The 26,882-nt window shown below is 44.9% G+C and overlaps 1 protein-coding gene across 1 annotated transcript in view; it reads left to right on the forward strand.

The window, feature by feature from the left end:
- Ntn4 (netrin 4) overlaps positions 1–26,882 on the forward strand; it is a 101,849-nt gene that overhangs the window by 13,525 nt on the left and 61,442 nt on the right. Inside the window, 2 exon segments of the mRNA XM_042054258.1 lie at positions 6,891–6,902; positions 23,447–23,725. Of these exon segments, the coding sequence (XP_041910192.1) occupies positions 6,891–6,902; positions 23,447–23,725 (291 nt within the window).

Here is a 26,882-nt window from a genome sequence, read left to right on the forward strand (position 1 = left end):
AGAAAGTTGTTGAGCGGCTTGCAGGCCTGGTCAGGAAAGCAAGCTCCCTGGGCCTGCTGGCCTGGTGCTTTTAGAAACACAAGGCAGCTGATGATGATTTAGCTGAGTAGGTGAGATCGGAGGGAAGATGGGTAGCAGGCGAGGAGGTGGATCTCAAAAGCAGGTACCACATGGAGGTCCAATTTACTACCAGACCAATTAAAAACCAAATCATTATTTTCAGCATCTTCTTATACTTAAAAAAAAAAATCCAGTTTTGCACCACCAATTGGTTTGACTTCCTTATCATGGCATTAATTTTTTACCCCGAGTGGGATTGTGTTATGGGAGATTTTAAACAAATGGTTTAATAATATATATTTTAAGATACATGTTAAGAAAAGACTACACAGGGGAGGCAGGGTGAAGGAGGAATTAGGGCAGCGGGAATGCATGCAGAAATCAGGCCAGACCTCATAGAGGCTAGATGGGCAGAGGGTTACAGTGGAGGTGGAAAAAAAAAGGTTGGATTCCTGGGTGTGTTTAGGAAGAGCTAACACATTTGCTGACAGGTTGGGGGTAAGCGATGTGTGTGTGTGTGTGTGTTGTGTGTGTGTGTCTGTAAGAGACAGAGACAAGAGATAGAGAAGGGGAGGGGAAGGAAAGAGGGAGATAAAAATATATAGAGGATGCTCGTAACTTGTACACCTGGAAAGAATACAACAGCCCTTTGCTGAGAAGGAGAAGACTCTGGGGCGGGGAGACAGAAAGCTGATTTTGACATGCTAAGTGTAAGCTGTTTATTAAACACCCAAGTGCAGACACTGATAAGGATTAGAGTTCAGAGACGTTGACAGTTTACGGACTATATCTGAAGCTTTGACACTTGCTTGGCATAATCATAATCAAGTAACTGATATGGGATAGGAAGAGGAAGGCCTGGGAACTAAGCCCAGTAGGGCAACTTTATCCATTGATACTGCCATTCTGAAACACTCGTACAAGTTCTTGAGGCATTCACAAAAACCAGTCTTGCTCACTTATGGGACCAAGTGGCGGCGATTGTGTTCTGACTCCATTGAGTTGCCACAGCCAGAAGGATGAGTGGCTGGGCCTGAGTGGCAAGTACATTCTTATGGGTCTACTGCCTATGGGTCCTCTTCATCAAGTTCTTCTTCTCATCCACTGGCCTAAGTTCTAACTCAAGCTTATTTTGGGTGAGTGGGTGGGTGGATGGATGGATGGATGGATGGATGGATGGATGGATGGGATGGATGGGTGGGTGGATGGGTGGATAGATGGATGGGTGGATGGATGGGTAGATGGATGGTTGGGTGGATGGGTAGATAGATGGATGGGTGGATGGATGGATGGATGGATGGATTGATGGATGGATGGTTGGGTGGATGGGTAGATAGGATGGATGGGTGGGTGGATGGATGGATGGGATGGTTGGGTTGGGATGGGTGGATGGGTAGAGGTGGAGATGGATGAATGGTTGGGTGGGTGGATAACTAGATGATTCATATTCATACTTAAGACCTTTGCTTAGCTCCATCTTTTACCTAACTCGGGGTAATTCTACCTGTACGTGTGTACCCATGTGTTACCCCAGTACCCTATACTCACTCATTCTGCTGTGGCAGCCGTCACATTCTTTTGGTGAGCTCCTAAGGAGGTGCAGGCCACAGCTACAGAAATACTCCCAGAGTGTCTAGCATGCTACCTGCCATTAGGCAGATATTCATCACATAAATGGAACTCTGGGTTGATATCCACTGTTGATATTATTGATGACAACTCTCCCTGTTCTTTCTGATTTACTTGTATGGCAAAAGAATGGGTATACAGTACATAATAGTGTGCTGAGAAGCTACTTGCCAAGTGCCTCTTAAATCTGCCACTCGGGGACAGTTGACAAGTGTACTCTCCACAAACCCATGATGTCACGAGTTCCATTCTTTTGCAAACCCAAGCCGCAGGCTCTGTTCCCAGTTGCCTGAAGCAACTGTACGAAGGAAGACTCCATCTGTTCCCATCTCTTGGAAACAGTGCAAGGTGCAGGGAAGGGGTTACTCCAGGATTCCGTGTTTTCGTCGCTGCAAACAATTGGGAAGGGATTGCGCATGCGCTTCCGCAGTGCTGCCAACTGGGCTCCTCGCCACACTGCTGTGTTGATGGCACCGGTAGTGTGTTGGGAATTCTGGAGAACAAGCCTCGTGATGCTATCTCTGGACAAGCTTTCATGGCTGTTGGCTTGCTCGCGTAAAGCCGGGCTTTCTCTCTCTCTCCTCTCTCTCTCTCTCCACTCTCTCTCTCTCCATCCTCTCTCTCCTCTCTCGTCTCCTCATCCTCTCTCTCTCTCCCTCTCTTCTCTCTCCTCTCTCATTTTCAAGTAAACCAAATTCAACGTCCACCTAACCTGCTTATCTAGAGCTCAGAGGAAAAACTAGCTGAAACAGAAACTATTTTGGAGAAAGAGTTTAAATATTAGCCGGGTGGTAGTGGCACACACCTTTAAATCGCAGGCAGAGGCAGGCAGATCTCCAGATTTAAGGCCTGCCTGGCCTGGAGAGTGAGTTTCAGAGAAGCCAGGGCTACACAGAGAAACCCTGTTGTGGAAAACCAAAAAGAGCGAGCGAGCGAGCAAGCGAGAGAGAGAGAGAGAGAGAGAGAGAGAGAGAGAAACAAATGGGGTTTCTTTTGAAGAGAAAAAAAAAGCCTAAACTGGGTCTAGTCTCCTCCAATTATTTATGTTATTCATATGTTCTATGTTTAAGGACTTGATAATCTGAGGGTTTTAACAATGAATAAATAATAACTGAAAGATGGAGAAGCACGTCCTGGGGAGGTCTATTCAGAAAGTCACCTCGCTTACTAACTGGAGATGGAGCACTGGCTGACAAGAAGGGGAATGGGAAGGAGAAGCTGTCCATGGAGGCTTGGGTCTGATCTGCCAGGACTCGGACCTGTGAGAACTGGAGGCCCCTCAGCAGCTCTGGGCAAGGGTAACATAATCGGAGCCGTTGAGGAAGAAAACGCAGGGACTGGCATGAGAAACCCTTAAGCAAAATGTAGGAGATTCATTTCGGTAGGGATACATGTAAATTCCTCTGGTCAAAACTCAGCCGCCCTACCACCCCCGGGGAGGTGTGACTGACTTATCAGCCATTCATGTGAAAAGGGAGGAAAAAAAAAAAAGAAAAAAGAAAAAAGAGAAAATAAGCCCTGAGGGTTTTGGTTGACTGTGATTTTGGTGTGAATCATCAACATACCGTGCCTGCCAAAAAACCTGAATGCAATCTTAGGCCACATTAGCGGAAGAGCAGCGCTCCAAGCGAAGGAGAGAATGGCCCTCTGTCCTCCTCCTCGTCAAAGCACAGCTAGAATATTATGCTCAGGTCAAGGTTTCCTATTTAGAGAACGCCCAGCAGCACTAGTGAGAGCAATTAGAACCCTTGTTATATAATGAACATTAACTCGGGTGCATTTCGCCTAGGAGAGGATTTACGGATGATACTCAGGGATTGCCACATTCTTCAGATATTTGAAGAGGGATTAAATGGACTCTGATGCTTCTAGAAGGCAAGGGTATGGCCAGAGAGTGGACTCTCTAAAAACCTAAATGTGTCCAGAGTCAGGCTGAATATTAGATATCTCGCGCTAGGGAATGCTCCAGAAAAATCCAAGGATGCACAGAGGGACGCTTATGGGCAGAGCTGGCAGTTTGTCTCACAGCCTCTGACTCTGTCCACCTCCCCCCCACCCCCCAACAGCTCTGCACGCGCTCATTTTGACTTAAGGAATTCTTTACATCCTTCTCATTCGAGAGCAGAGGACCAGCGGTAGGTACCCACAGTATTGCAGAGCTAGCTAGTCTGCGGCCAGCTGAGCAGCCACCCTCCGCTGCAGCGCAGCAGGCTCTTTCAGGGGAGAGCTTGCTTGCTGTGGAACAGCTCTGTGTGCTTCTTAACCATTAACCACTATGGAAGTCATTCAACAGCCAGTGGGAAGGGAAAGAAGAGAAAGAAAATGAGTCCTGACTGTCTGTGTTTTTGCCTTGTATCAATGGGGGCCATTTCATCTGTATTTTGTAATAGGTCAGATACCATGTGGCCGTTTGAGAGAGGAGTTGAAAGCCCCCACCCCAGTTTGGTCTGTGCCCAGGGAATGGCAGTTCCGTTGGCCAGTTCCACTGCTGTCCCCTCCAGGTGAAGCTTCAGCCATCTTCACACGGTGACATAGCCTAAGTAGCTGTCTCCTTATTCAAGGGACCTCCGGTTCTTCGTTTATAAACTGGGCCAGTGTGAGAAAGACTCCGGTAACGCATATGTGGCTGTGTTTTGATGAATGGCCGAGGACCGTATAACCCCTACTAACACATCTCTATCGTATTACTAGTGGAGATGGCACCTGGGGGCCACTTCATTTGGTGACCAAAAGCCAGTATTTGGTTCTAGGGATGAGGTGACAAACAGAATTAAAGTTCAAACAATAGACGTAAATGGATTTTTCTTTTTAAAAAAAGGTTGTATTTCGTGTGAATGAGTGTTTGTCTGAATATGTATCTGTATGCCACAGGTGTGAGAATTATGTGGGTGCTGGGAATCGAATCCAGGACATCTGGAAGAACAGCCAGTACTCCTAACCACTGAGACATCTCCCGAGACCCCTAAATGGACTCCTTTAAAACAACAGTTATTATTATAATAACTGATTATATATAATATATTATTATATAATAATTTGGGATTTCTTGTAGTAACTTGGAGCATTTGTCCAAGTTCCCTAGTTCATCAAGGATCTATCATGTTTCCTTAGTGCTTTTAGACAAACTATTAGTTGAGAACAAACATCTGTCTTGGCTATTTAATGGTAGATAAATGAACATTAAAAATTATAGGCTTTTTTTTTTTTTTAAAGGAGTAGCCGGCCATCTCATTGGACAGTTACAAAGTAGCTATGTTAGGTTTAGAGGAAAATGATCAAATCAGGGGAAAGGACAATTCCTGTCTCTTCATCCATATCTAGTGCTGCCTATCCACTGTGATCTTACAAATTATTTTAAAACTGTATCATGAATAGCAAGTGCAAGATAGAGAGCTAAGTTTTAAAAGGTAGTTTTAGGAGGCAACGCTGCAGCCAGCTAAAAGTATGAGCTGAAAGTGAAATACCTGAGCAAGACCGAAAGAAATGGCTAAGAGGCGGTGGTGGCGCACGCCTTAAATCCCAGCACTCGGGAGGCAGAGGCAGGGCGGACCTCTGCGAGTTCGAGGCCAGCCTGGTCTACAAGAGCGAGTTCAGGAGAGACTGAAAGAAATGTACCTACCTACACCTTTGTGGTATTTCAGACTCCTGAAGTCATTTCTAAGTGATTCTGTCAGGAGTGTTCTGTAATGGGCAACAGTTAATGCTCTCAACCTTCCTCTGGGTCCCCTTTTATTCTTCAGCTAAGGGTAAATACGCTTTAAGACTTCGTATGAAAGGTTTGCCATGAAGATGAATGGGCTTTTCAAATAATATGGTTTTCAAATTTCTCTTAAGGTGTTTTTCAGGTTAGTCAGAGAGTTAGAACATGTTTAAGAGATTACCTGTTTAAAATGTGGTAGCCAGAATACACCACACACACACACACACACACACACACACACACACACACCCCAGTTTCCCAAAACCACTTTATGAAATATGGTGCGCTCACATCAAAATCCACAGCCAGGAGTTCAGCAGTGCTGTTCCTCTTTAGCTGTGCGTTCCCCTTTAAGAGCCCCCCTATGAACGTACTTAGTCACTTCTGCAACGGTCTTGTCTAGCAGAGTCTGCGGAAAAAAAGCCCACATGGCTGGCTGCAGCGCCAGGTGCTCTGTCACGCAGACGGCCCCTGGTGCTGCGCTGCAGTTTTCTAAACTCCTCGGCTGCATCGCTTGAGCTGCAGGAGACGTCTGTGAAGACACTGCAGAAAAACTACCCAGAAAGCTAAGTGGGTGACTGCCCCCTTAACAACTTGAAGGATTTAGGCTGGTGTTGTACGGCCCCAAGATAAATACTGGACCTTACAGAGGACAGGGAGAGCAATCCTGTTTCACGTGTAGCTACTGAACTCATTTGGCTTCCTCAAACCTCCACTCCTTTGTTACCTTAGCCTCATCTGCCCTTCTCCCAATGAATTTAGTTAGCCTGTGACCAGAAATATCATTTTCTTGGGATGTAATAATGCAAGACAGATGTTACAGAAATGTGTAGAAGGTGTATGTTATATTATAATTCTGATGTAGAACTGACCCTTCCCTTTCTCCGCTTTCCAATAACCTTTGACATCAGTCTCACATCCTCGTTTTGCCCTGATGGAGGTAAACTGCATCAAAGCCTACATCAGCATGCGTCTCAAACAGCACTCAGCCCCTCTCACGCCACTGTCTCCACTGCGTCAACTGGACCTCTTCCCAAAGAATTGAACCCACCAAAAGCACTCCAGGTCTTTTCAAACTGAGTGTTGCTTAGGTTACAGAAAACCTTTGACATCCATTTAGATTTAGAAGCCTACAGTCACCAAAAGAAATGTTCAGAAATAGAGGTTAGATGCTTGGCATCAGAGAAAGAAGAAACGGAGATATTTTCATTGGTGGCTTAGGCACAGAAATAAAAGAGAGGCCGTTTTATACTCAGCCAGAGGGGTGGATGGTTTAGAAACTATGAGGCAAGAAGTACTGTAGGTAGTTTACCCAGACAATGAAAGCTAAACTGATGATCACATTTAACTATTTGAAGGACTTTTCCAGATTGAAGATAAAAGGAATTACTTTGTTTATCTCCAATATAGTATTTTGAAATTACAAGACAGACTATAGCTTAATGCAGAAGACCTTCTGATAATGAAAACCATTTAGCAGTGAAATGGGTTGCTTAATGAGAGCGGGGGTGGGGTGGGGGTGGGGATGGAGTGGGGATGGGGGTGGTCTCTCATAGCAGGTGGATGTGTCTCATAGCAGGTGGGTGTGTCTCATAGCAGGTGGGTGTGTCTCATAGTAGGTAGGTGAGTCTCACAGCAAGTGGGGGTGGGTCTTATAGCAAGTAGTTGGGTATCAAAAACAAGTGGGTGTGTCTCACAGCAAGTGGGTAGGTCTCATATCAGTCATAAGAGAGAAAACTCTCTCGGTTGAGAAATTAGGGTTAAGTAGTTTTTTGTTCCCTTCTAACTCCATAAGTAAATAGAATTGTTTCATAGCATTTTTGATAGAGCTCAGTGTTCAAGAATTAAGGGGCAACTGAAATCCTGTGGAGCTCATTTTTCAAGAATTAGAGACATCTGCAAACCAGACGTGATAGCACATGCCCATAATTCCCAGAGTTCGGAGGCTGAGGAGGAATAACTGGAAGCTAGCCTGAGCTACACAGTGAGTCCAAGGACAATCTGGACGACAGTGGAGACTAGCCTGCACTGCGTAGAGAGTCTAAGGACTGTCTGGACTACTAAGAAGAAAGACGGTATTCCTTACTCCTCTTGTTTCTGCAACCAAATACCCAACAAAAGCCACTCAAGGACAGAGTGTTTTTCGTGTCCATCATGATGGAGAGGTCAGAGAAGCAGGAATGGGAGCAGCTGGTCACCTTGCATCCACAGTCAGGAGGTCAAGCATAATGGACACAGGTTTAGCTCCCTGTCTTTTCTTCAGTCCAACACCCCAGCTCATCAGATGGTGCCACCTAGACTTAGGGAGGGCTTCCCACTTACGAACGTAATCTAGAAAATCCAGGAGACAGGACCAGTGATTGGCTGGTCAACATCCTGTTGAGATGGTAATCAAGCCTAATCATCACAGAGACCCTGTCTCATCAAAGAAGGGCCAAACAAAACTATGGGATCCCTGGCACAGTATGTGTGGCTGCCTTTCTCCTTTGGGATTATAGCCCAAGTACAGTATGAAGTACAGAGCCAAATAAGAAGAAAATAGTGGTTTAGCTAATAAGCCAACGGTTCTACTCTTGAAAAGCTTCATGACACAGACCTGAGATTTTCATCTTATTTAACCAGGGGTTTGTCACCATTTAAAAATAAGATTTGCGTTAATGTTTAAAGACATAGGCAAGCTATGTATGTATGTATATGTGTGTGTTTCTGGAGAGCCAAACCTAGGGTCTCTCATATACTAAGCATATATTCTGCGGCTGAGCTACAATCCCCCAGCCTATTTATGGAAGCTGAAATGAGTTCCACTCGTCAGCCCACGTCTCCTTGGAGCGCAGAATTTCTACCGTGGGCATTTTTGCTTAGATACCCAATGGCTTGTAAACATCCTTAAAAATTCTGTGCTTCGAACTTTTCCATAGAATTCTCTACTCTGTGGGCAGAGGAACGCATAGCCTGCCTTTACGGCATCATTTTCTCTCTCTACGAGTTAGACTTAGCTGTCTCCCAGTTGAGTTGACAGAGAGTTCTTCAGGAAGTGCAGTACAAACGAGAGAACATTTGCACTTGCCTTTTCAAAAGCTCGCCAGCTTCTAGGTGTTCTGTCTGCAGGTCTCTCCTCCTAGACAGCTTCTGTTCCTTTCCTTAGCTCAACTCTTGAAACTAATCCTAGTACTTCAGACGGGAACTCAATGGGGGAAAGATATGTGAGACTCATATCTACTGGGGAAACGTTTCACGCTGGTAATGAATACGGGTCCTCAAGGTCAAAGTGGCCCTGTCCTACCTACTCCTCCAGTAACAGCAAATATTTGTCCGTTGGCCTAAGACAAGTCGTGAGGTCCTTTTGAAGTCTGTTTGTTTGGTAGCCAGGATCTCCCCACCAGGGAAACGGGGCTGGAGACTTGTTTTCAAACCTTAGTCAGGACATTTGGTTGCTCCTGCTAAAGTCTGAAAGAGAGGAAAGGACATCCTAGGGTGAAGTTTGTGTTATAGAAACCTGCCAATACATACACTCGTGTTCACCGAGAAAGCTCACGTAATTGTGGTTTTCTGTATCTGTAGCTGAGGTTTAGACAGACCCACAAGACAGATAGACAGATACATAGATATATAGATAGATGTCCTTTTTTAAAGTACTCATTAAAAAAAATCTCTATTGTCCCACCTCAGAAAATAAATCCCATTTTCATTGCCACTACCCTTCCGCATTAGAGTACCTCACGCTCATAATGAAGTGGCCAGGGCAAAGAAGACTATGAAAGCTTTATTCTGATTATGCTGAGTGAAGAAAGCAAGGCCAGTCCAAAGCGTAGGAGCTTTAAGCTCCAGGAATGAAGCATCCTCCCCCCCACCCACCAGGTGTTGGAGTTTCCCTCCATTGCAGGGAAAGGATGGCGTCTGCTATTCAGACACCGAGTGTGTCTCTTAACACAGCTGAGCACAGAGAACAAACTCTAGCTTGTTCAGGGGAAAAGAATCTCAAGTAGGACCCAGAGCCTGTCAGAGAGGAAGGGAGGTGGGGCCTGGAAGGGCGAGCAAAGAAAGAAGAAATGCGTTAATGCCTTAAGAGCCTTGGTAGTCGGTTCACACCATATAAAAACTGACCTGAAGCAGACTATTGACCCAAACATAGAGCTTAAAAACACAGAACTTATAAAAGAAGTTGTATATGACCTAGAGCAAAATATTTCAGAGATGGGATACAAGAAGTACCAATTACAAAAGAAAAATATAAACTTTGCAAAAAGGAAAAGGCTTTGCTTTTAAAACCCTTAATAAGTGCCAGCCTGTGAGGAAGATTTGGAAAGCTTATGTCTGAATATGTGTTTACATGAATAGTAATTCATGAAAGTCATAGCTCAAGAAAAATAACAAAAATGGGCGGAAGGTTTGGATAGACACTAAGTCACAGGAACGAGCCAAAACATGAAACAGCGCGTAATCCCGTAAAGCCAATGGAAACCGCAAATTGAAATCGCCATGAGATACCGTTCGCATTCACTGCACAATGAAGGCGACTGATCGAGAACAAGTGTTGACAAGGATATGTAGAGTTAAAGCTTCTCATTACGCACCCACGGCAGAATACAAACGTGCACAGCCACCTTAGCAGAAGCCCGGCGGTTCCTTACAGGCGCACCATCCACCGCACCACCTAGCAACCGCCCTCCCAGGGATAGCAGTGGCTTCTGCTCTCATTATGATGTCTACGTGACACTTGAGTGTGTAAACATCCCAAACGCCTCTCTACTAAGCGTGGACATGTGACTGCCAATATTCCTCTATTTCTGTCTTGTTTCTGTTTCCTGGTCCCCGTGGTTTTTCTTAAAACCTTTACACACTGACCCTCCTGAGTTGCCGAAAATATTCCACATTCAGGAGGGGGTGGCAGCTCACACCTTTGGCTCTAGGGCGGAGGCCAGCCTTTCTGCCTAGTTCCAGGCCAGTCAAGGCTAGGCGTGAGAGTCTGTCTCAAAACAAACAACAAATAACTCCTGTATCCAGCCAAGCCGGGCAAGGTTCCCGGTCTTCTTTTTTCCCTGTAGATTTGCATCTACCATTGTTGCTTTTCTGCCTTTGCGTTTTCACTTCTTTGGGCTTCCACGGGCATACATTTTTTTTTTCTGTTTTATTACTTTCATCCCCTGACCCTCTGGTATACTTTTCCTGGCTCTTTTCTTCCCTCCGCTCTCTGACCACAGTGCCCCCCAGAGCTCAGCCTCTGTCTTCTCATTTGGGTGCTGGCACCCACTTTCTTGCCTCTCACACCTGGCTCCTCTTCTCCTGACCTCCCTCTCTCCCCCCAGCCACCTCTGTCCTGGTTCTTCTCTTTGTCATGTTAATTCTCCAGAAGGGAGACTCCAGTGTTTTTTTTTTTTTTTCTCTCCCCTGGTCACCTAATTCACCCTTCTGTACCCAGCCCCAGCATTAGCTGAATTTGGACTCGAACCACCTGCGTTCAAATGTTGGTTGTGCCACTTCCCAGCTACATGACCTTGGACAAGCTGACGTTACCTTTTCAGAGTTCCTTTATCTGAAAGATGAGCCTGAGGAGCACCATTGCCAACACCCTAGGTGTATTTTAAGGATGAAATGCAGATGAGGAAGAATGGAAGGTCTTTATAAAGTAAAACTGTTGTCTAGCCTGTCTGAGTTTTCACAAACACGTATTTGTAATATGCGCTAAGCTTGTTTGCACAAGCAGATAAAGTCCCCTGTGTTCATAGAGCTCACAGTCTAGAAAGGAACACAGACACTTAAATTAAAAAAAAAAAAAAAAAAAAAAGCATGGTAACTTCCAAGTCTGGAAGGACTAATAGATACTGGAGATAGCACATGGCGGGGGCACCTAAGCTGGACTCGCGATGAAAAGGGTCAGTGAAGCAAACTTCATGAGCAGAGTGACGCGGGAGATGACACCCGAAGATAGTGTGAGTTGGCCAGGTCACAGGGTGGGCGGCGGGTGATGAGGACAGAGGGGTGTATTGTGTATGCCAGGTGAAGAACGGCTTTGGAAAGGAGCTTTCTAGGAACCGAACAAGGCTCAATATGGCAGAGCAGGGCAGGCAGAAACTAGGAGGTCCCACGTGCATTTCCATCACAGGGCAGGCAACGAGAAGACCCTGTAGATCCAGGATGTGAGCCAAGCGGGCTCTCAAGTAAATGGGTCATCAGTGTTGAAGCAAGACAGAGGTAGACAAACAGAATCTGAGAGGCTTGTCAATAAGTCCTTGACCTGGCCTGGCATCGCCGGTTGGTCTGTGTCTCAACGAAAGCAAGGTCCCCAGGGAATGCTATGTGCCAGTCAGTTTCATTTGTAAGAGTGCTGATTCCCCCCCCCCCCCCCGAGATATCCCTACATCTGCGACTCTTGAAAAAGAAAAATGCTTCACAGCTTCCTTGTGTGCCACGCAGGACCCGGGACCGTCACTTTTCCCGATAGTACGATCAATCCCAGCCACTATCAGGATAACAAGGGACATAGGATAATACAACATATGTCATTCCATAGTTTAAATTCAACTTAGACCAGGAACGGCTAGCTTCAAAGGGTAAGTGGGATTCGTGGGGAAAATTCTTAAGGGGGGGGGTTTGAAATCCTAGGTTCTGGTTCTAACTGTCACCAACCTGCCCACTGATCTTGTAAGTCACTCTGAGCCTGCCAGGACTGGATCATTGATCCTAAGGATTCTTCTGCTGTTCGGTTTGAGTCCTTTGATTCTAAGTGTGAGCAAAGGAAATGCTAGGATTCCATACTCATTGGGGGAATTTGGGGCATTTGTTTTCTGCCCAATCTCTGAGGTTTCTTGTCCCTCCTTTCGGTTCTGTCCTCCTCCCTTTCCTTTGAAGATAGTTCAGAAGGAGCCTTGCAGGCTCTAAAACCGTAAATATGCCCTTGAAACACGCAAAGAGGCTTTTGTGTACTTACAACTAGAGGTTATTATCGGACAAGCAAGTCACTTCAGTGCACGGCATTCCTCCGCCCGCCCCGCGGAGGGCTTTATTGGGTTGTGTTGCCCTATCTCAGCAGATAAGACTCTCCCACTTGAAAAGGTGAGCTATCTGATGAAGCAGGGTGCCTAACTCTCCAGGGGTGGAAGCAAAAGGATTCTGCCGCTGCCCAGAAGTCAGACATACTTTTCCAAGACAAGAAGGTGCTTCGCTTAAAAATGTTACAGTCAAGGACAAACGTTCTAAAATTAAACCAACCAGCTGTTCAACGGCGGACGCCCACACGTCAATTACTGTCCTCTCCTTATCTAGCCTTCAAGAATTCCTACTCTCTGCAAGGCTTTTGAAAAGCCTGAAATGTCACAGGCTTTCCAAGAGGAACCCCGAGCCATGGTGGCAGAATCCTGTTACGGAGCCCATTAAGGCTCCCGGCCTCCTCTCATGGAGCATGCGCTCTTTGCGGTTTTCAATTGGATGCCAAACCCTTCAGCTTCAATGATGGCAGCAACTGACTTCAGATGTTAAAGGGATGTGGCCCTTCCTTGTTGGCATTAAAGAATATCAGAGGTTGTGTGTGTGGATGGAGAAATGGGTCCTGGGCTGACAATGAGGGAGCCCAAGTTCAGCTCCAAGCACACATATATCAGGTGACTTCAGGGGAATCTGAGATTTCTGGCCCTCATAGGTGTCCGTATTCATGTGCACATATACACTAACACACCTGAACATGATTAAAAATAAGGTCAACCTTTTTTTAAAAGGAAGAAAACAAGACAGGCAGTGGTGGCAAATGCCTTTAATCCCGGCACTTGGGAGGCAGAGGCAGGCTGATTCTTTGTGAGTTCGAGGCCAGCCTGGTCTACTCAGTAAGTTCTAGGACAGCAACGACTATACAATGAAACGCTGTCTCGAAATAAATAAATGAATAAAAAGTTAAAAAATAAAAAAATTAAAAAGGAAGAAAACAGTTTGTCCATGTCTTTTTAATTTACTAACCACGACCATGCACACGACTTTATTATAAAACTGCCAACTGAATGTGTTGGCATATACCTGTAATCCCACATCTTGGGAGGCTGAAATAGGGAGGGGACTGAGCTCAAAGCCGGTCTGCCCTGCGTAGTAGAACCTTATCTCAAAAATCCAAAAACCCACCACCAAGACCACAACAACAGCAACAAACAAAACAACAGCAAAAGGCTTTTCAATGTGTTATTTCTATCAATTCATATAGGGAAATAAGGTGCCGGTCCATGCGCAGTTTTATGATTGTATTTTATAAACGTTAAGTTGTCTTCATTTTTCACCATGACGGCTGACAAGGAGGAGGTCCACCCTCATTTGAAACAGCTAAGCGCCAAGGAAGATTTGTAAGACAACAGCTTCAAGGCACTGGGGACATTGGACGGGAAAGGACAATGGCGCCTGCGGCAGGTCCCGAGATTACCTCTCTTACTGTCTAGAGAAAGTGACAGGTACCTGTGCAGGAAGGAAGAACATAGATGGAGCCAGATGGATTCTCTGAGTTAGGAACTTATGAGAAATAAAAAAGAACCGTGAGACTCTGAGAAGGTCAAAGCCACTAGACCTTTATGAGGCTGGAGTTCCAGAAAGGAAAGAGGCTTCCAAAGGTTGCTCTCAAACATCCAGCAGAGTATTGAAATGAAATAAAACACAAATAAAATAAAACTGCCACTGGGTGTGGTGGCTCTAATTATGATTATGCTTGGGACACAGAGACTGAGGCAGGAGGACTGACCTGAGTTCAAGGACATCTTGGGTTATATAGTGAGTTTCAGGCTAGCTTGTACTATGGTGTAAGACCCTGCTTCAATGCTACTTCTAATCACAATCATAACCATAATAAAATTAAGTTCAAATACAAACACCAGAAGGCACCCTCTCCACAAAGGAAAGAGGGGATCGTTCCCATAGGTCACGTAGGCTGCCCAGAACCAACATGGATCTGGTAATGCATTACAGAGTAATTAGAGGGTGTCATCCCCTCTGCAGAGGAGCAGGATGTATCCTGTACTGTCTTAGTCAGTGTTATATACTGCTGTGAATAGACACTGTGAGCAATGCAACTTATAAAGGAAGGTATTGGGGGCTAGCTTACAGTTCCAGAGGGTTGGTCCATGCCCATCACATGTGGGGAGCAGGGCATCGGGTAGGCAGGCATAGTACTGGAACAGTAGCCAGGAGCTACATCCTAATCCACAGGCAGCAGGTAGAGAGAGAGGTTGGGGAAAGTAGAGGAAGGAAAGGGGAGAGGGAGAGGAGGAGGGGGAAGGAGGGAGGGAGAGAGAGAGAGAGAGAGAGAGAGAGAGAGAGAGAGAGAGAGAGAAACTGGGCTTCATCTGGGCTTTTGAAACTTCAAAGCCTACCCCCTAATGGCACACCTCCTCCAACAAGTCCACACCTCCTAATCCTTCCTAAACATTCTACCAGTTGGGAAATGGAATATTCAAATATATGAATCTATGGGGCCATTCTCATTCAAATCACAGCATATACTAACAAGTATATGGGGCTTACATAACAAAACTTAAAAATAAGCCTTGAAAGGATCCAACTTGTGTCAACTAGCTTGACTGCATCCCAGGAAAACGGTCAAAACTACCAGATTAAGAATAAGAAAACAAAGTATGCCTCACCGTGTCTTGCAGCCAGCCAATCAAGACTTGCAAAGAAACAAAATGCCAACACACAACGGGAAGAAAAATGCATCCATGGAAACATGGAAAAGTGATGAAAAGCCAAAGTCTAGTGTTGAAAATGTTGATTGCTGAGGTGAAGGACATTCTGGCTGGTATCAGGAGGCACACAGAAGCAAGACTGGTGATCATGATCCAATAAGCAGCAAAGGAAAGAAAGACCCAGAAAAAGGAAGTGAAGTACCAGTGAGCTGTGAGAAAACTTCAAGCAGCTTAGTGTGTGTGTAGATAAAACTCACAGAAGGAAGAGGAATGGAGAAGAAAAAAAGAAATGATGGCTGACATTTTTGTTATACATAATCACCATATACTCACGAGCCAAAGACATACAACAAAATACACAAAAACAGAAGAAAAATGCCCAAAGGCATATCATAACCTAATAAAAGGAAAAATTTAAAATCAGTCAGAGCAAAACATAGATGAACAAGTGTTTGGAGACAAACAAGGGCAGGAACAACAAGGCTTCTGCCTCAATCGATGCCAGCAAGAAGACAACAGAGATGGAATCTAAAAGAACAGAGCGAAAACAATTATCACTTAGAATTCTATACCCAGCAAAACTGTCTTCCAAAATGGAGATGGAATGGAGATGTTTTCAGACCTAGAAAGGCCTCCCTTGCCCAACAAAAAGCCCATCACCAGCCAATGGAAATGTCAAAGGGCGGTCTTCATATAAGAAAACTAATACCAGATCAGTCTCTAGAGCTACTCATGGAGAAAATACCATCAAACTTGGAAAATGTGAACACCTGTAAAAAATTTTCTTATTCTTAAATTCTCCTTAAAGAGAACTGTCCTTTTAAAGCAAAGGTATCAACAACATGTTTTGGAGGTTATAATATATGAGCCAAAATGCAGTAACACAAAGATGGAGAAGAGGAGTATACTGGACCATGACACAAGTGTCAATAAGTGCGAAGTGGCATCATACAGTAAGTCCTCTGACCCCAAGAGAGTTAGATTTAAAAAAAAAAAAAAGTCAACAAGAAGAAGATATCTGGAAAGTTCCAAAGTACTTGGAAATTAACCTATTTTTGAATAACTCATAGGTCAAAGAAGAAACCAAAAGTGTTTTTGATCAGATTGAAAATGAAGATGCAGCAGGTCAAAGCTGGAGGGAGTAAGGACAGAAGCACTGAGCGGACAGAGTCACGGCAGCCATCTCAGGCTCCACGCTAAGACACTGGGGTGAGAAGAGCAAGTGCACCCCGGAGTTAGCAGGAGCAAAGAACAGACGCAGAAAGTAAGGAAACGGGGAAACAACGGGCAACATTGTGGAGACAAAGGCTGCTTCCTCGAGGGCATGAACTTCAGGTTTCCATTAAGGAGGAAATGCAACCACGTTCCCAGGGCATCCTTGCTCCACACATAAGAAAGCACATCACAGATCCCATGGCTGCTTATTTGAGGGTTTACTCGTCTCCACCTCATTCTTTCCCCTATGAATACAAAAATCGCAGGGTGGTGGCGGCGATGGCAGGGTGCCTTTAATCCCAGCACTCCGGAGGCAGAGGCAGAGGCAGAGGTAGACGGAGCTCTTGTGAGTTCAAGGCCAGCCTGGTCTATAAGAGCTAATTCCAAGACAGCCAGGGCTACACAGAGAAAGCCTGTCTTGAAAAATCAAAATCAAAACAAAAACAAAAACAACAAAAAAGGCCAAGGCCAATAAGATGGTACAACAGGTAAATATTTTTACTCTAAGCCTGAAGATCTGAGTTCAAACCCCAAGCCCCACATGGTGGATGAAGAGAACCAACTCCTGCAAGTTGTCCTCTGACCTACACACACACACACACACACACACACACACACACACATTAAATAATTGTAAAAAAAAATTGAGAATATAAAAAATTGTATATGATATGGAAGAGAAGGAATCCATAAAACATGTAACAAAACTAGCACATGCTTTACATAGATATTAATAAATGCATGTGTTCATATGATTTGCATTAAGAGTATGTAGTACTATCAGAATGCAAATTACACATAAAAGAAATCATCAAGAGCTAATTCAATAGGAGTCTTTTTAAAATTTTTTTTTTTTGAGACAGGGTGTAACAGTTTTAGCTATCCTGAACTTGCTTTGTAGACCAGACTGGCCTTGAACTCAAGAACTCACTGTCTCTGCCTCCCAAGTCCTGGGATTAAAAGCATGTACTATCACTGCCTTTAATGGGAGCTTTTAAAAAGTTAAAACAAAATTAAAAAGAAACAACTGTTTTCTTAGTTCTAAGTCTAGTCCCTGTTTGACTTCTCCTATTAAAATGAAATTTGAGAAACCGTTCATTCATGTTTTTTAGTGGTAATTGTGAAATGTTCTCGTGTGCTGGAGACTATGGGACATGCAGGGGGGCCCTTAGCTGCCCACCAAGCAAGATCCCAAGCTGTGAATGCTCAGTCTAATGTATACCAACAGGCAAATGTGCACCAACAATGGACTTCTGAGGATCCTGGAACAAGTACCAAGGGAATCCATGGGGGTAGGTTATCAATTGGGACTTAAAACATTTCCCACGATAGCAATTGAACAGTAAGTTTTTAATGTGATGGTTACTTCTGGAGGGCAGGCTCATTCTTTCTTTTTTCCCCTCTCTTTCCTTCTCCCTTCCAAACCCCCACTCCTGCCCTAGCATCATGTTTCATGAATGATTATTCAACAGAGGCAATAAACCTTGAAGTACGGGGCAATACATAAAGCATATTTTTGGAAGAATTCCTTCACCGTTATGCACCTGCTGTTGGCTTAGTCCTTCCTCTGCTTTAAACAATCCCCAGCTTGTCATGGGTATCTGGACACTGTGTGAAGGTGGATTGCTGTGATTGGTGTAATAAAAATCTGAACAGCCAATAGCTAGGCAGGAGGCACAGGCTGGATTTCTGGGGAGGGAAAGAGGAGGAGGAATCTAGAGACACCAGGAGGGAAAATAGGAGGTACAGGATGGAAGAGAGGTAACGGCATGTGACAGAATGTAGGGGAAAAGAAACAGGTAAATTGTTGGAAGAGCTACTTGAGACAAATCTAAGCTAAAGGCCAAGCTTTCATAATTAAGAAGTTTCAATGTTGTTATTTGGGGCTGGCGATGGAAAGGAAAGTCTGTCTATACCAGCTCAGGGCACATAAAAACATACATTCTGTTTTTACAGATTCTCAATATACTGCTGGGTTTAGGGTGGTTGCTGTCATTTGTTTATGAAGGACAAAGAGTTTGTTTTTGGCTTACAGTGCAAGAAGATAAAATGTGTCATGGTGGGGGAAGACAGGAGAGGGAGGCTGCTGGCCACACTGTATCAGCAGATATTAAAAGGGAACAGGAAGTGAGGCTAGGCTATACAACCTCAGGGCCTACCCCTAACTACCCACTTTCTCCAGCAAATTCTGTAATATGTGACAATCCAGGGAGGAGGAGGGAATCTAGCCCATTTAGGACTCTTTAAGGAATTAAATCACGACATAAGAAGCAGAACTGAGCTGAGACTCCACAGCCACACATGACATGTTAGGGATCCTAGCCTCACAGGAGTCAGGCAAGCCAGGTGGGTGTGGTTGCCCACGCCTCTAATCTCAGCACTCTGGAGGTAGAGGCAAGTGGATCTCTGAGCTTGGTTGACAGAGCAAATTTCAGGACAAGCAAGGCTACACAGAGAAACCCTGCCTTCAGAGAGAGGGGGGCAGGGATGGGAAGGCCAAGCAAGACCAGGGATTGGATATGAGAAAAGTCCAAGATTCATTCAGAAGGGCAGATAGTTTTAAGTTCTGCATTTTCTTAGCTCCATCGAGTTTACTTTTAGAAGTTAGGAAAGTACCATGTAAGTCCACATTTCACGTGCAGGGTGTTCATTGTATTTGGTTACATGGAGAAGGAAACAGCCTCATTGACTAACAATAGCAGCCTAGCTAAATAAATTATGTCACCCATACAATGGCATTCTAAGCAGGGTTTTTTTAAACTGTGTGGCAATGTTTCTTGCTCTCTCTTCTGCATCAGAATTACCTAGCGAGCCCACTAAAACTCCGCTTGCTGAGCCAAGCTTCCGGAGTTTCTGATTTAGTGGACCTGAGACAGGGCTTAAGAATTTACTTTTCTAAAAAAAAAATCCCTAAGGGTGCTGTAGGTCCAAGGACTGCACTTTCAGAACTAATGATATACAGGCATATTTTTTTTGACCCAGAAGAATATTCACCAATTGTACAGAATTGTTGGTAGTCTATATAGGAGTTTAGGGGGGAAAGATTATCAAGTTCATATTCCTGTTTGTGGTTAAAAAAAAAAAAACATAGTGTGGATACTTGTCTTCTAAATTGTGAATGGAACTTCTCTGTAATGAGCAGAATGTCAGCAACTAAAACACAATAAAATCACTTAATTTAAGGGAAAAGAGTCCTGAGGCACCAGGCATCGGCTCTAAGAGGCTGGAAGAAGGCTCAGTCTTGATCGGGAAGGCGGGCTCCTGACTCAAGTGTACTTGTTGGGAGTGTCCGGAGGCAGAAGCTCAATGATGCATCAACCCCCAGGCACCTCCTGTTCTTCATGGGGACAAAACAAAAAGGGGCTGATGGGAAATGAAGGGCTTCCACAGTGCCTTCCTCCTCTTCAGCCCTGGCACACGGGGCTTCTTCTGGGTAGGACCCAAGGGCCACCTGCCAGGACTTCACAGCATCTGCTTTGGCCTACTCTGTTTCCTGATGTAGGCTAGATCCCCATTCCAGAGTATCAGATTAAGGCGTCTCCTCTCTTGAAAAAAAAAAGATTTCATGGTTTAAATTCCCGTTCCCTTTTGTGTCTGTGGCACTCTGCTGTCTCCTTCCCAGCATGCAGCCGCAGGGGTCACGATGTCCCTTCCCGGCTGATATCAGCCTGCCAACTGTGGTGTCATGCACACCCAGCACAGAGCCACCATTCAGCCTCCTTGGGCTGGGTTCAGGAAGCAAAAGGGCCTCTAAGTTTCCCCAAACCTTGATGGATCTTGTGCTTTTGCAGAACAACTCACAGGGCAAGAGGGGTGGGGAGGGAGGGGGGGGTCCCGGTAAATGTCGAGAACGGCAAGGGTAAACACGTGACCGGAACAGAGAGCAAACAGCTGCCGCCGATGTCCAGGAAAAGGAAGGGTGGGCAGACAGCCCGTGAAGCCTAGAGGCTTCTCAGCGGGCATTGCTTGTCCAGCGCTGGGTCATGCCTCCCTATGCCTGTCTGAAGAGCTAATAGAAACGCCAGTGTCTCCTTCACTGCCCATGATGGCTCCAGCTTTGGGGAGTTTTGTTTGTCAAGTGTTTCAAAAAAAAAATATGAAGCAGGTTCTGATGTCTGTCTTTACAAAGCAAAACCCATTATTTTCGCGACAACTCTCAGCTCAGTGGCATAGTATTGAGTCAGAAAAGTTGATTCCCCGTGGTGTCATTTGCCATCGACTTAATGTGGTTTAAAATGGGCCAGAATACTTTTAAGATAACATTTGTCTGCGTTTAAGGTGTTTAGAAATGCACGCACCGCTTAGTTGATAATGCAGCCTCTATGACTTCTGTGCTAAGCTCTTCCCTCTCCCCCTGGGATGCTGTGAAATTCAGCAGCGCGTCTATCCGGACTGTGTACGTGGGGGGCGGGGCTTCCAAACTCACTGTTACTTGCGGGCAAAGGGGATTTTTGTCATTCATTAGTCATTTACCAAAAATGCATTAAACACCCACAGAGTGCTGGGATGGCTCCTGGGGACTACCCCCAGGAAGCGTTCACTCTGCCCTGGGAGGATAACAGACCAAAGACTGTCAGGGACTAAGCATGGGTACTGTTAGCTGTTAGTGCTCTAAACAGACTGTCAGGTACTAAGCGCGGGCATATAAGTACTAAGGACCAAAATCAGGCAGGGCCACTGAAAACTGTTTTGTTTTGTTTTTATTCTGAAGAAAATGGGTCTTTGACAGAGCAGGTAGGAGGACGGTTAAGCAAGAGTGTGGGGTAATTCGGACTTCCCCTTTATACTGCAGGGAGACGCTTTCTGGCTACTGTAGAAAAACCAAGGGTCCACCGAGTCCTGCCCAGTCAGTGTTATATCTGATGGAGAGCAATGTTGTCCTCACAGGCAGGGTGTGAGGTCCTCCGAAGCTGACCCCTTCCTTTCCATGCTTTCGCTATAAACTACATTTCTTTTGGGTGGCCGGGTGTGTGTGTGGGGGGGTGATACGGGGTTTCCCAGTGTAGCGCTGGCTGTCCTGGTACTCGCTCTGTAGACCAAGCTGGCCTTGAACTTGGTCATCCACCTGCCTCTGCCTCCCAAGTGCTGGGTTTAAAGGCATATGACACTATGCCTGGCCATTTCTTTTCTTTCTTTTTTAATTTTTATGTTTATGTCTTTTATGTGTGTGAGACCTTTGCTTCCATGTATATGTGTGCCCCATCCATGTGTCGGGTGTTTGTGGAGTGCCGAGAAAGGCGCTGGATCCCCTGAAACTGGAGTTATGAATATTTGTAAAGCTACTATGTGGGTGCTGAGAACTAAACCCAACCTTACAAGAGCAACAAGTACCCTTAACTGCTGGACCATCTCTCCAGCCCCCTAAAATTCATTCCTAAAATGAAAATTTTGTATCTAAAGCATCCTTAAGAAAATATCAGTTTTAAAAAATAACCAGAAAGAAAGAAAGAAAGAAAGAAAGAAAGAAAGAAAGAAAGAAAGAGAAAAAGTGGAAACAATGTGGAGGATATAGAGAGCTTCCCTAGCGTGTGAGCCTGTGCAAAGCCCATTGTGTGATCCTTGGAACAAAAACAAAATTTAAAAAAATTATTTTTCTATAAGGTCAACTTGGATACATTTCCCCTAAGTGGTAGTTTTTCCAAAGCCTACATTTGAAAATTATGTTCATGCTACTTAGTTATCAAAATATTTCTGGTTTTTGTTTATTATTGTTAGAGTTTTTAAATCCTCACAGCCCAAAAGATGCTCAAGAATCTCAGCATGCTCAAGATTGACTAAGTTTTATTCTATGTCTTTATAAATCCTGCTTGATGAGCATGTGTTTTTAATACTATTTCATGTTACAATACTTCAGAATCTCTTATATCCCTGTTTCCATTGGCTGTGGCCAACCTTGCTCCTCCAGGTAGCAGGCAAATTGGGGACTGTGTGCCACCCATACCAGAATCACTTTAGGATCCCCACACTGAGAGACACATATGGACAAAGGTTTCCTCCCATCATCCAAAGTCTGCTCCTGAGCCCTCCTCCCTCCAGTTTTCTTCCTCAAACCTCAGAGTCATCTGTAACCTATGGGAGAGAAGCAGGCTCAGTAGTCACGTGGTGTATTTAACCAGGGGCGCTGTTGGAAGCTTGGTCAATCTGTTTTCTCCTCACACTTGGATCGAAATGAATTCTGACTCATTTCAGAAATCAATCTGTCCTCAAGGGCAGCGCATTTACCGCCTGTAGGGATACTCTTTTTGTAAAAGTGCCTACAAATGTGGACTTCAGTTCCAGAAAAGGAAAACCCAAAATATTTGTAGAACAGAAATAATGGCCCCAGTTGTTAATCAATTAGTCTTTGAAAGGGTTAAGTTTCACTCAGAAATATAAGCTCCTAGATCTTGACTTTACAGTTGCTTCTCAACTGGCTGTCCTGTTTGATTTTTGATTATTTAGATATCTATTTACTGAAGGGGTAGGCATCCAACCCAGGGCCTCCCTTGAGCTACACACACACTCTGATTCATTCACTGCCTGTATTCTTTACCTGTATAATCTGTGCTCTGGGAAGTGATGCTATCTTTTTAGAACGTGCAATGACTCATGGGATATCTGGCCACACCCTCCCATTGGCTCCCTGCAGTGCAAGTCACACCATCACAGCCTCTCAAGGCCCTCCCTCTCTGCATGTCATGTTTGTTTCTTACTCTTTCCAGCCCCTCTTTCCTTGTTCACTGGTCTTCAGTCACACAGACCTTCGTTTGGTTTGGGTTTGGTTTTGACACAGGGTTTCTCCATGTTGCCCTGGCTGGTCTTGAACTCTTGGTTCATGCAATCTTCTTGCCTCACTCCTATTTGCTACTGTGCCTGGCCTGCTGTTCTTCCTAAAATAAATCAAGCTTGGCTCTGCCACGAAGCCTTGAAGCTTGCTGTTCCTTCTGCTCAGAATGCTCTTCCCCATGACCTCTGCATGGCCACCGTCATCCCTGCTGGTTACTCATTGTGCACTTCTGTATCCCAACAGGAGGTACACCTGCTCCTTAGAATAACAGGGCGGCTCTTCTCCAGGTGTGAGCAAGGTCTGAAAGCCTCAGGTTATCTTATCACGCAGATAACCAGAGGTATAAATCAAACTGGGACTACGGCTGGCAAACAGTCGGGGCTTGCACACCGTCTGTGCACACATGGTGTTTTCTTCTCCTTGCAGGTTATTTTCAGAGCTCTGTCACCACCGTATGACATAGAAAACCCTTACAGTGCCAAAGTTCAGGAGCAGCTGAAGATCACCAACCTCCGCGTGCAGCTGCTCAAGCGACAGCCCTGCCCTTGTCAGGGAAACGACTTGAACGCAAAGCCTCAGCATTTCACACACTATGCAATCTATGACTTCATCGTGAAGGGCAGCTGCTTCTGCAATGGCCACGCCGATCAGTGTGTACCTGTGGATGGCTTCAGACCCGTCAAGGCCCCGGGAGCATTCCATGTGGTAGGTTAAAAAAATAAAACACCCAGAAGTTACCTTTGGCTTTGGGGACCATAGTCTAAGTCCTCTGAGTTGATGTCTGCCTAACAGTGTTTCTTATTTCTTCCTTGCTATCCACTCTTCTGGCTCCCTACTCAACTCATGAAGAGCTATTGACTTGTCTTTGAAGCTTCAATTTTGGAATAATAGTCAAATATGATAACTAGATTCCTTGGGAAATATCCATGGCGGTATTTTTGTGCCGTGACCTTTGTATCTAAAGTGTAATGTGAACAGGATTGAGAAGTTGGCATGATCACACACAAGCCACCTTTGGCTTTCGGGAAGTAGGGACCACCATTGAAATTTATGGAGCAAGGAAAACTAGATCCTCAGTCCAATGTCTGGTGGCTTTGCGGTCCATCAGTAGGATAGACAACAATTCTCTGTGAGAAGCAACCTGAACTCCCATCACCCGAAGGCAGAGCAAACCTCTCCTACTTCCATGTTCTCAGAACACAGACATGTAGATGGAGTCCACTCATTTGTTCTTGGTCACTCAGACCCGAAGTAATCATACAGAAACTATATTATTTGCAATAATGTTCGGCCAATAGCTTAAGCGTATTGCTAACTAGCTCTTGTATCTTAAATTAATCCATCTCTATTAATCTGTGTATTATCATGAGGCCGTGGCTTACCAGCAAAGTTCCAGCACCCAGAGTCCATCTCCTATGGCAGCAACATGGTGTCTCCCTGACTCCGCCTACTCTCTCCTCCTCTATCTGCTTGGAACTCTCGCTTTGCCCTACTCTGTGCTGCCAGAGGCCTAAAGAAGCTTCTTTATTAACCTGGTATTCACCGCAGACAGAGGGGAATCCCACATCACGGACATATGGCTTCCATCCATTTCCCTGCAACGCTGCCCGTCTCCCTTTGAGGCTGTAACTTCCTGAGACCAGGGGATGTGGTTTCAGGATACCCACCTCCTCAGGACCCAGCAATTACCTGAACTAGACACAGGTGCACAGTAAGTGAAAATTAGAACTCAGGTAGAAGGTATTTGTAAATCGGCATTGATTGCCTTCACTATCTTCCAAAACAGAAAAGGTCTCAGACATCAAGCACTTCAGAACTATGGGTGGGGATTAGAAAAACAAACAAACAACTAAAACTAAGTAGAAAACACTTCTTTTTTTTTAAACTTAACATTTTTCTTTACCTTTTGAAATTAATTTTTAGCTACCATACAAAGTAACGTATTTCACTGGGATACTTTCACACTTGCCTGCCATTTTACCTTGGGTTTATTCAGCCCCCACCCTCCGCCCCACCCCTCCCCTTCTTGTCATCTCCCCTCCCCAGAAGTCCCTTTCATGTCATATTCATTCTATTACCCTCTCTTTAGAGCACACAAATAGCACCCTGTCCGCTATCCTGTCCTACATACATCACACACACACACACACACACTCGCGTAAATACATACTGTGTATGCATGCATATATAGATCTAAACCTAGATTCTGCACATGAGATGATACATGATATCTTTATGAGTGTGCCTTACTTTACTTTATTTAACACAATGATCGCCGCCGCCATCCACTTTTTTGCAAATGTCACGATCTCATCCTTACAGCCCAGCTGCTCATGGTCCGGGCTGGCTAGTCACATCCTACATGCACTCGTTTCTTTAATTCTACACATCTCCAAGTAAAGCAAAAGAAGCAACAGCAGCAATGACCAATGAAATGAAAGAGACTTACACTACGAAGGCTTGAGGAACTTGAGCGTGGATGGTGTAGGGAGGCTGAGCCAGGAACACTGCAAGTTCAAGGTCAGCCTGGGCTACTTAGCAAGACCTTGTCTCAAAACCAAACAACTCTGAGTATCTATAGGACATCACGTAAAGGGTAGAGTCTACAGTTTCTTCTTTATCTTGGTCCTTGTAGGGCAGATCATGAACTGGTTACCCAGCAGGACACTGTATGCTAATAGGGTGGAGTTGCTAGGGTAACTCAGATGATTAGGAGAGTGGCCAGAGAGTGACAGCAATGATTACCTCTAAAAATGAGTTCAGTTCTCCCCAGATTGCAGCTTTCATGTAGCCAGTAGCTACTAGTTTCTAGACTGGGAAAGACTTTTGAAATAATACTGTGGCAAACAAAGAGTGGAATAATTTTGTGGATCTCAGTTAATTTTGTTCCGGGATGGTTCAACTACAAATGACCCAGATACTCTAGACACAAGTAACTACTCCAGTAGGGATGCCCAATAGCCAAACACTGTCGTCAACAAAGTTCAGACCTTTGAGTTGAGACTTGCACCATCAGGTCACATGAGAGGGAAAAGAAAGCTCATAACATTATAAGCATTTGTGACTTGTGTGGGGACCATACTTACTATAGGTAGAGCAGAGCTTGTCGTGGGCTGCATTGGCAGACATGTGTCAACCAGAGTGCTCATAAATCTCGGTGAGTTATGGCAGGGTGCACAGGCCTTTTGTTCCCTCAGTGTCTTGTCCTCCGAGCCATGCAGAGTCCTGAGCAAGAGTCCAGAAGTAAACCTTGAGGCCCCCAGCACAAGGCACCAAAGGGGTCCTCAAATAGTATTTGTGGAATGACTGACCTATTAAACAGCTTAGTACCCCTTACCAACTACTGAATTGCTGGAGTCGAACACTCAGGCGCATGCATTGGAAGCGGTTCTTTCTTTCTTTTTTTTTTTTTTTTTAAACAGAGGTCATCCGACCACAAACTTTCAAAGAAACCTTCGACAAGATTTTCTTCATCCCGCTGAAATCCATAAGGGAAAATTACTCAAACTTAATGATTTTTTTTCTTAAATATAGAAACCTTAAAGTATAATTATCCTTGACACTATTCTGTCACCCAGAGAATTATCAAACAATAAAAGGAAGCTGTATAACTGACCAAGGGAGGTCATAGAGTCCGGGTCAAAAGGATGTAGGGTGAGAGACCCCGTTCTATAGGAAGATCCTGCGTGATGGAAACCTCATTTCCTGGCTCGTCTCAGGCTACTTCGAAGTTGAAATCAATTTAATTTTCAAACGGTCCTAGTTTCTGGCATCTCTGCAGGCTGGGCTTCAGCCACAGTGGGGTAGGGGAACCTGAACCAGGGCAGGTTAAGTCAAGCCTGCAGCTAGCACCAGAAAGAGA

Source organism: Arvicola amphibius, chromosome 17, assembly GCF_903992535.2.
Source record: "Arvicola amphibius chromosome 17, mArvAmp1.2, whole genome shotgun sequence".
NCBI classification, from domain to species: Eukaryota; Metazoa; Chordata; class Mammalia; order Rodentia; family Cricetidae; genus Arvicola; species Arvicola amphibius.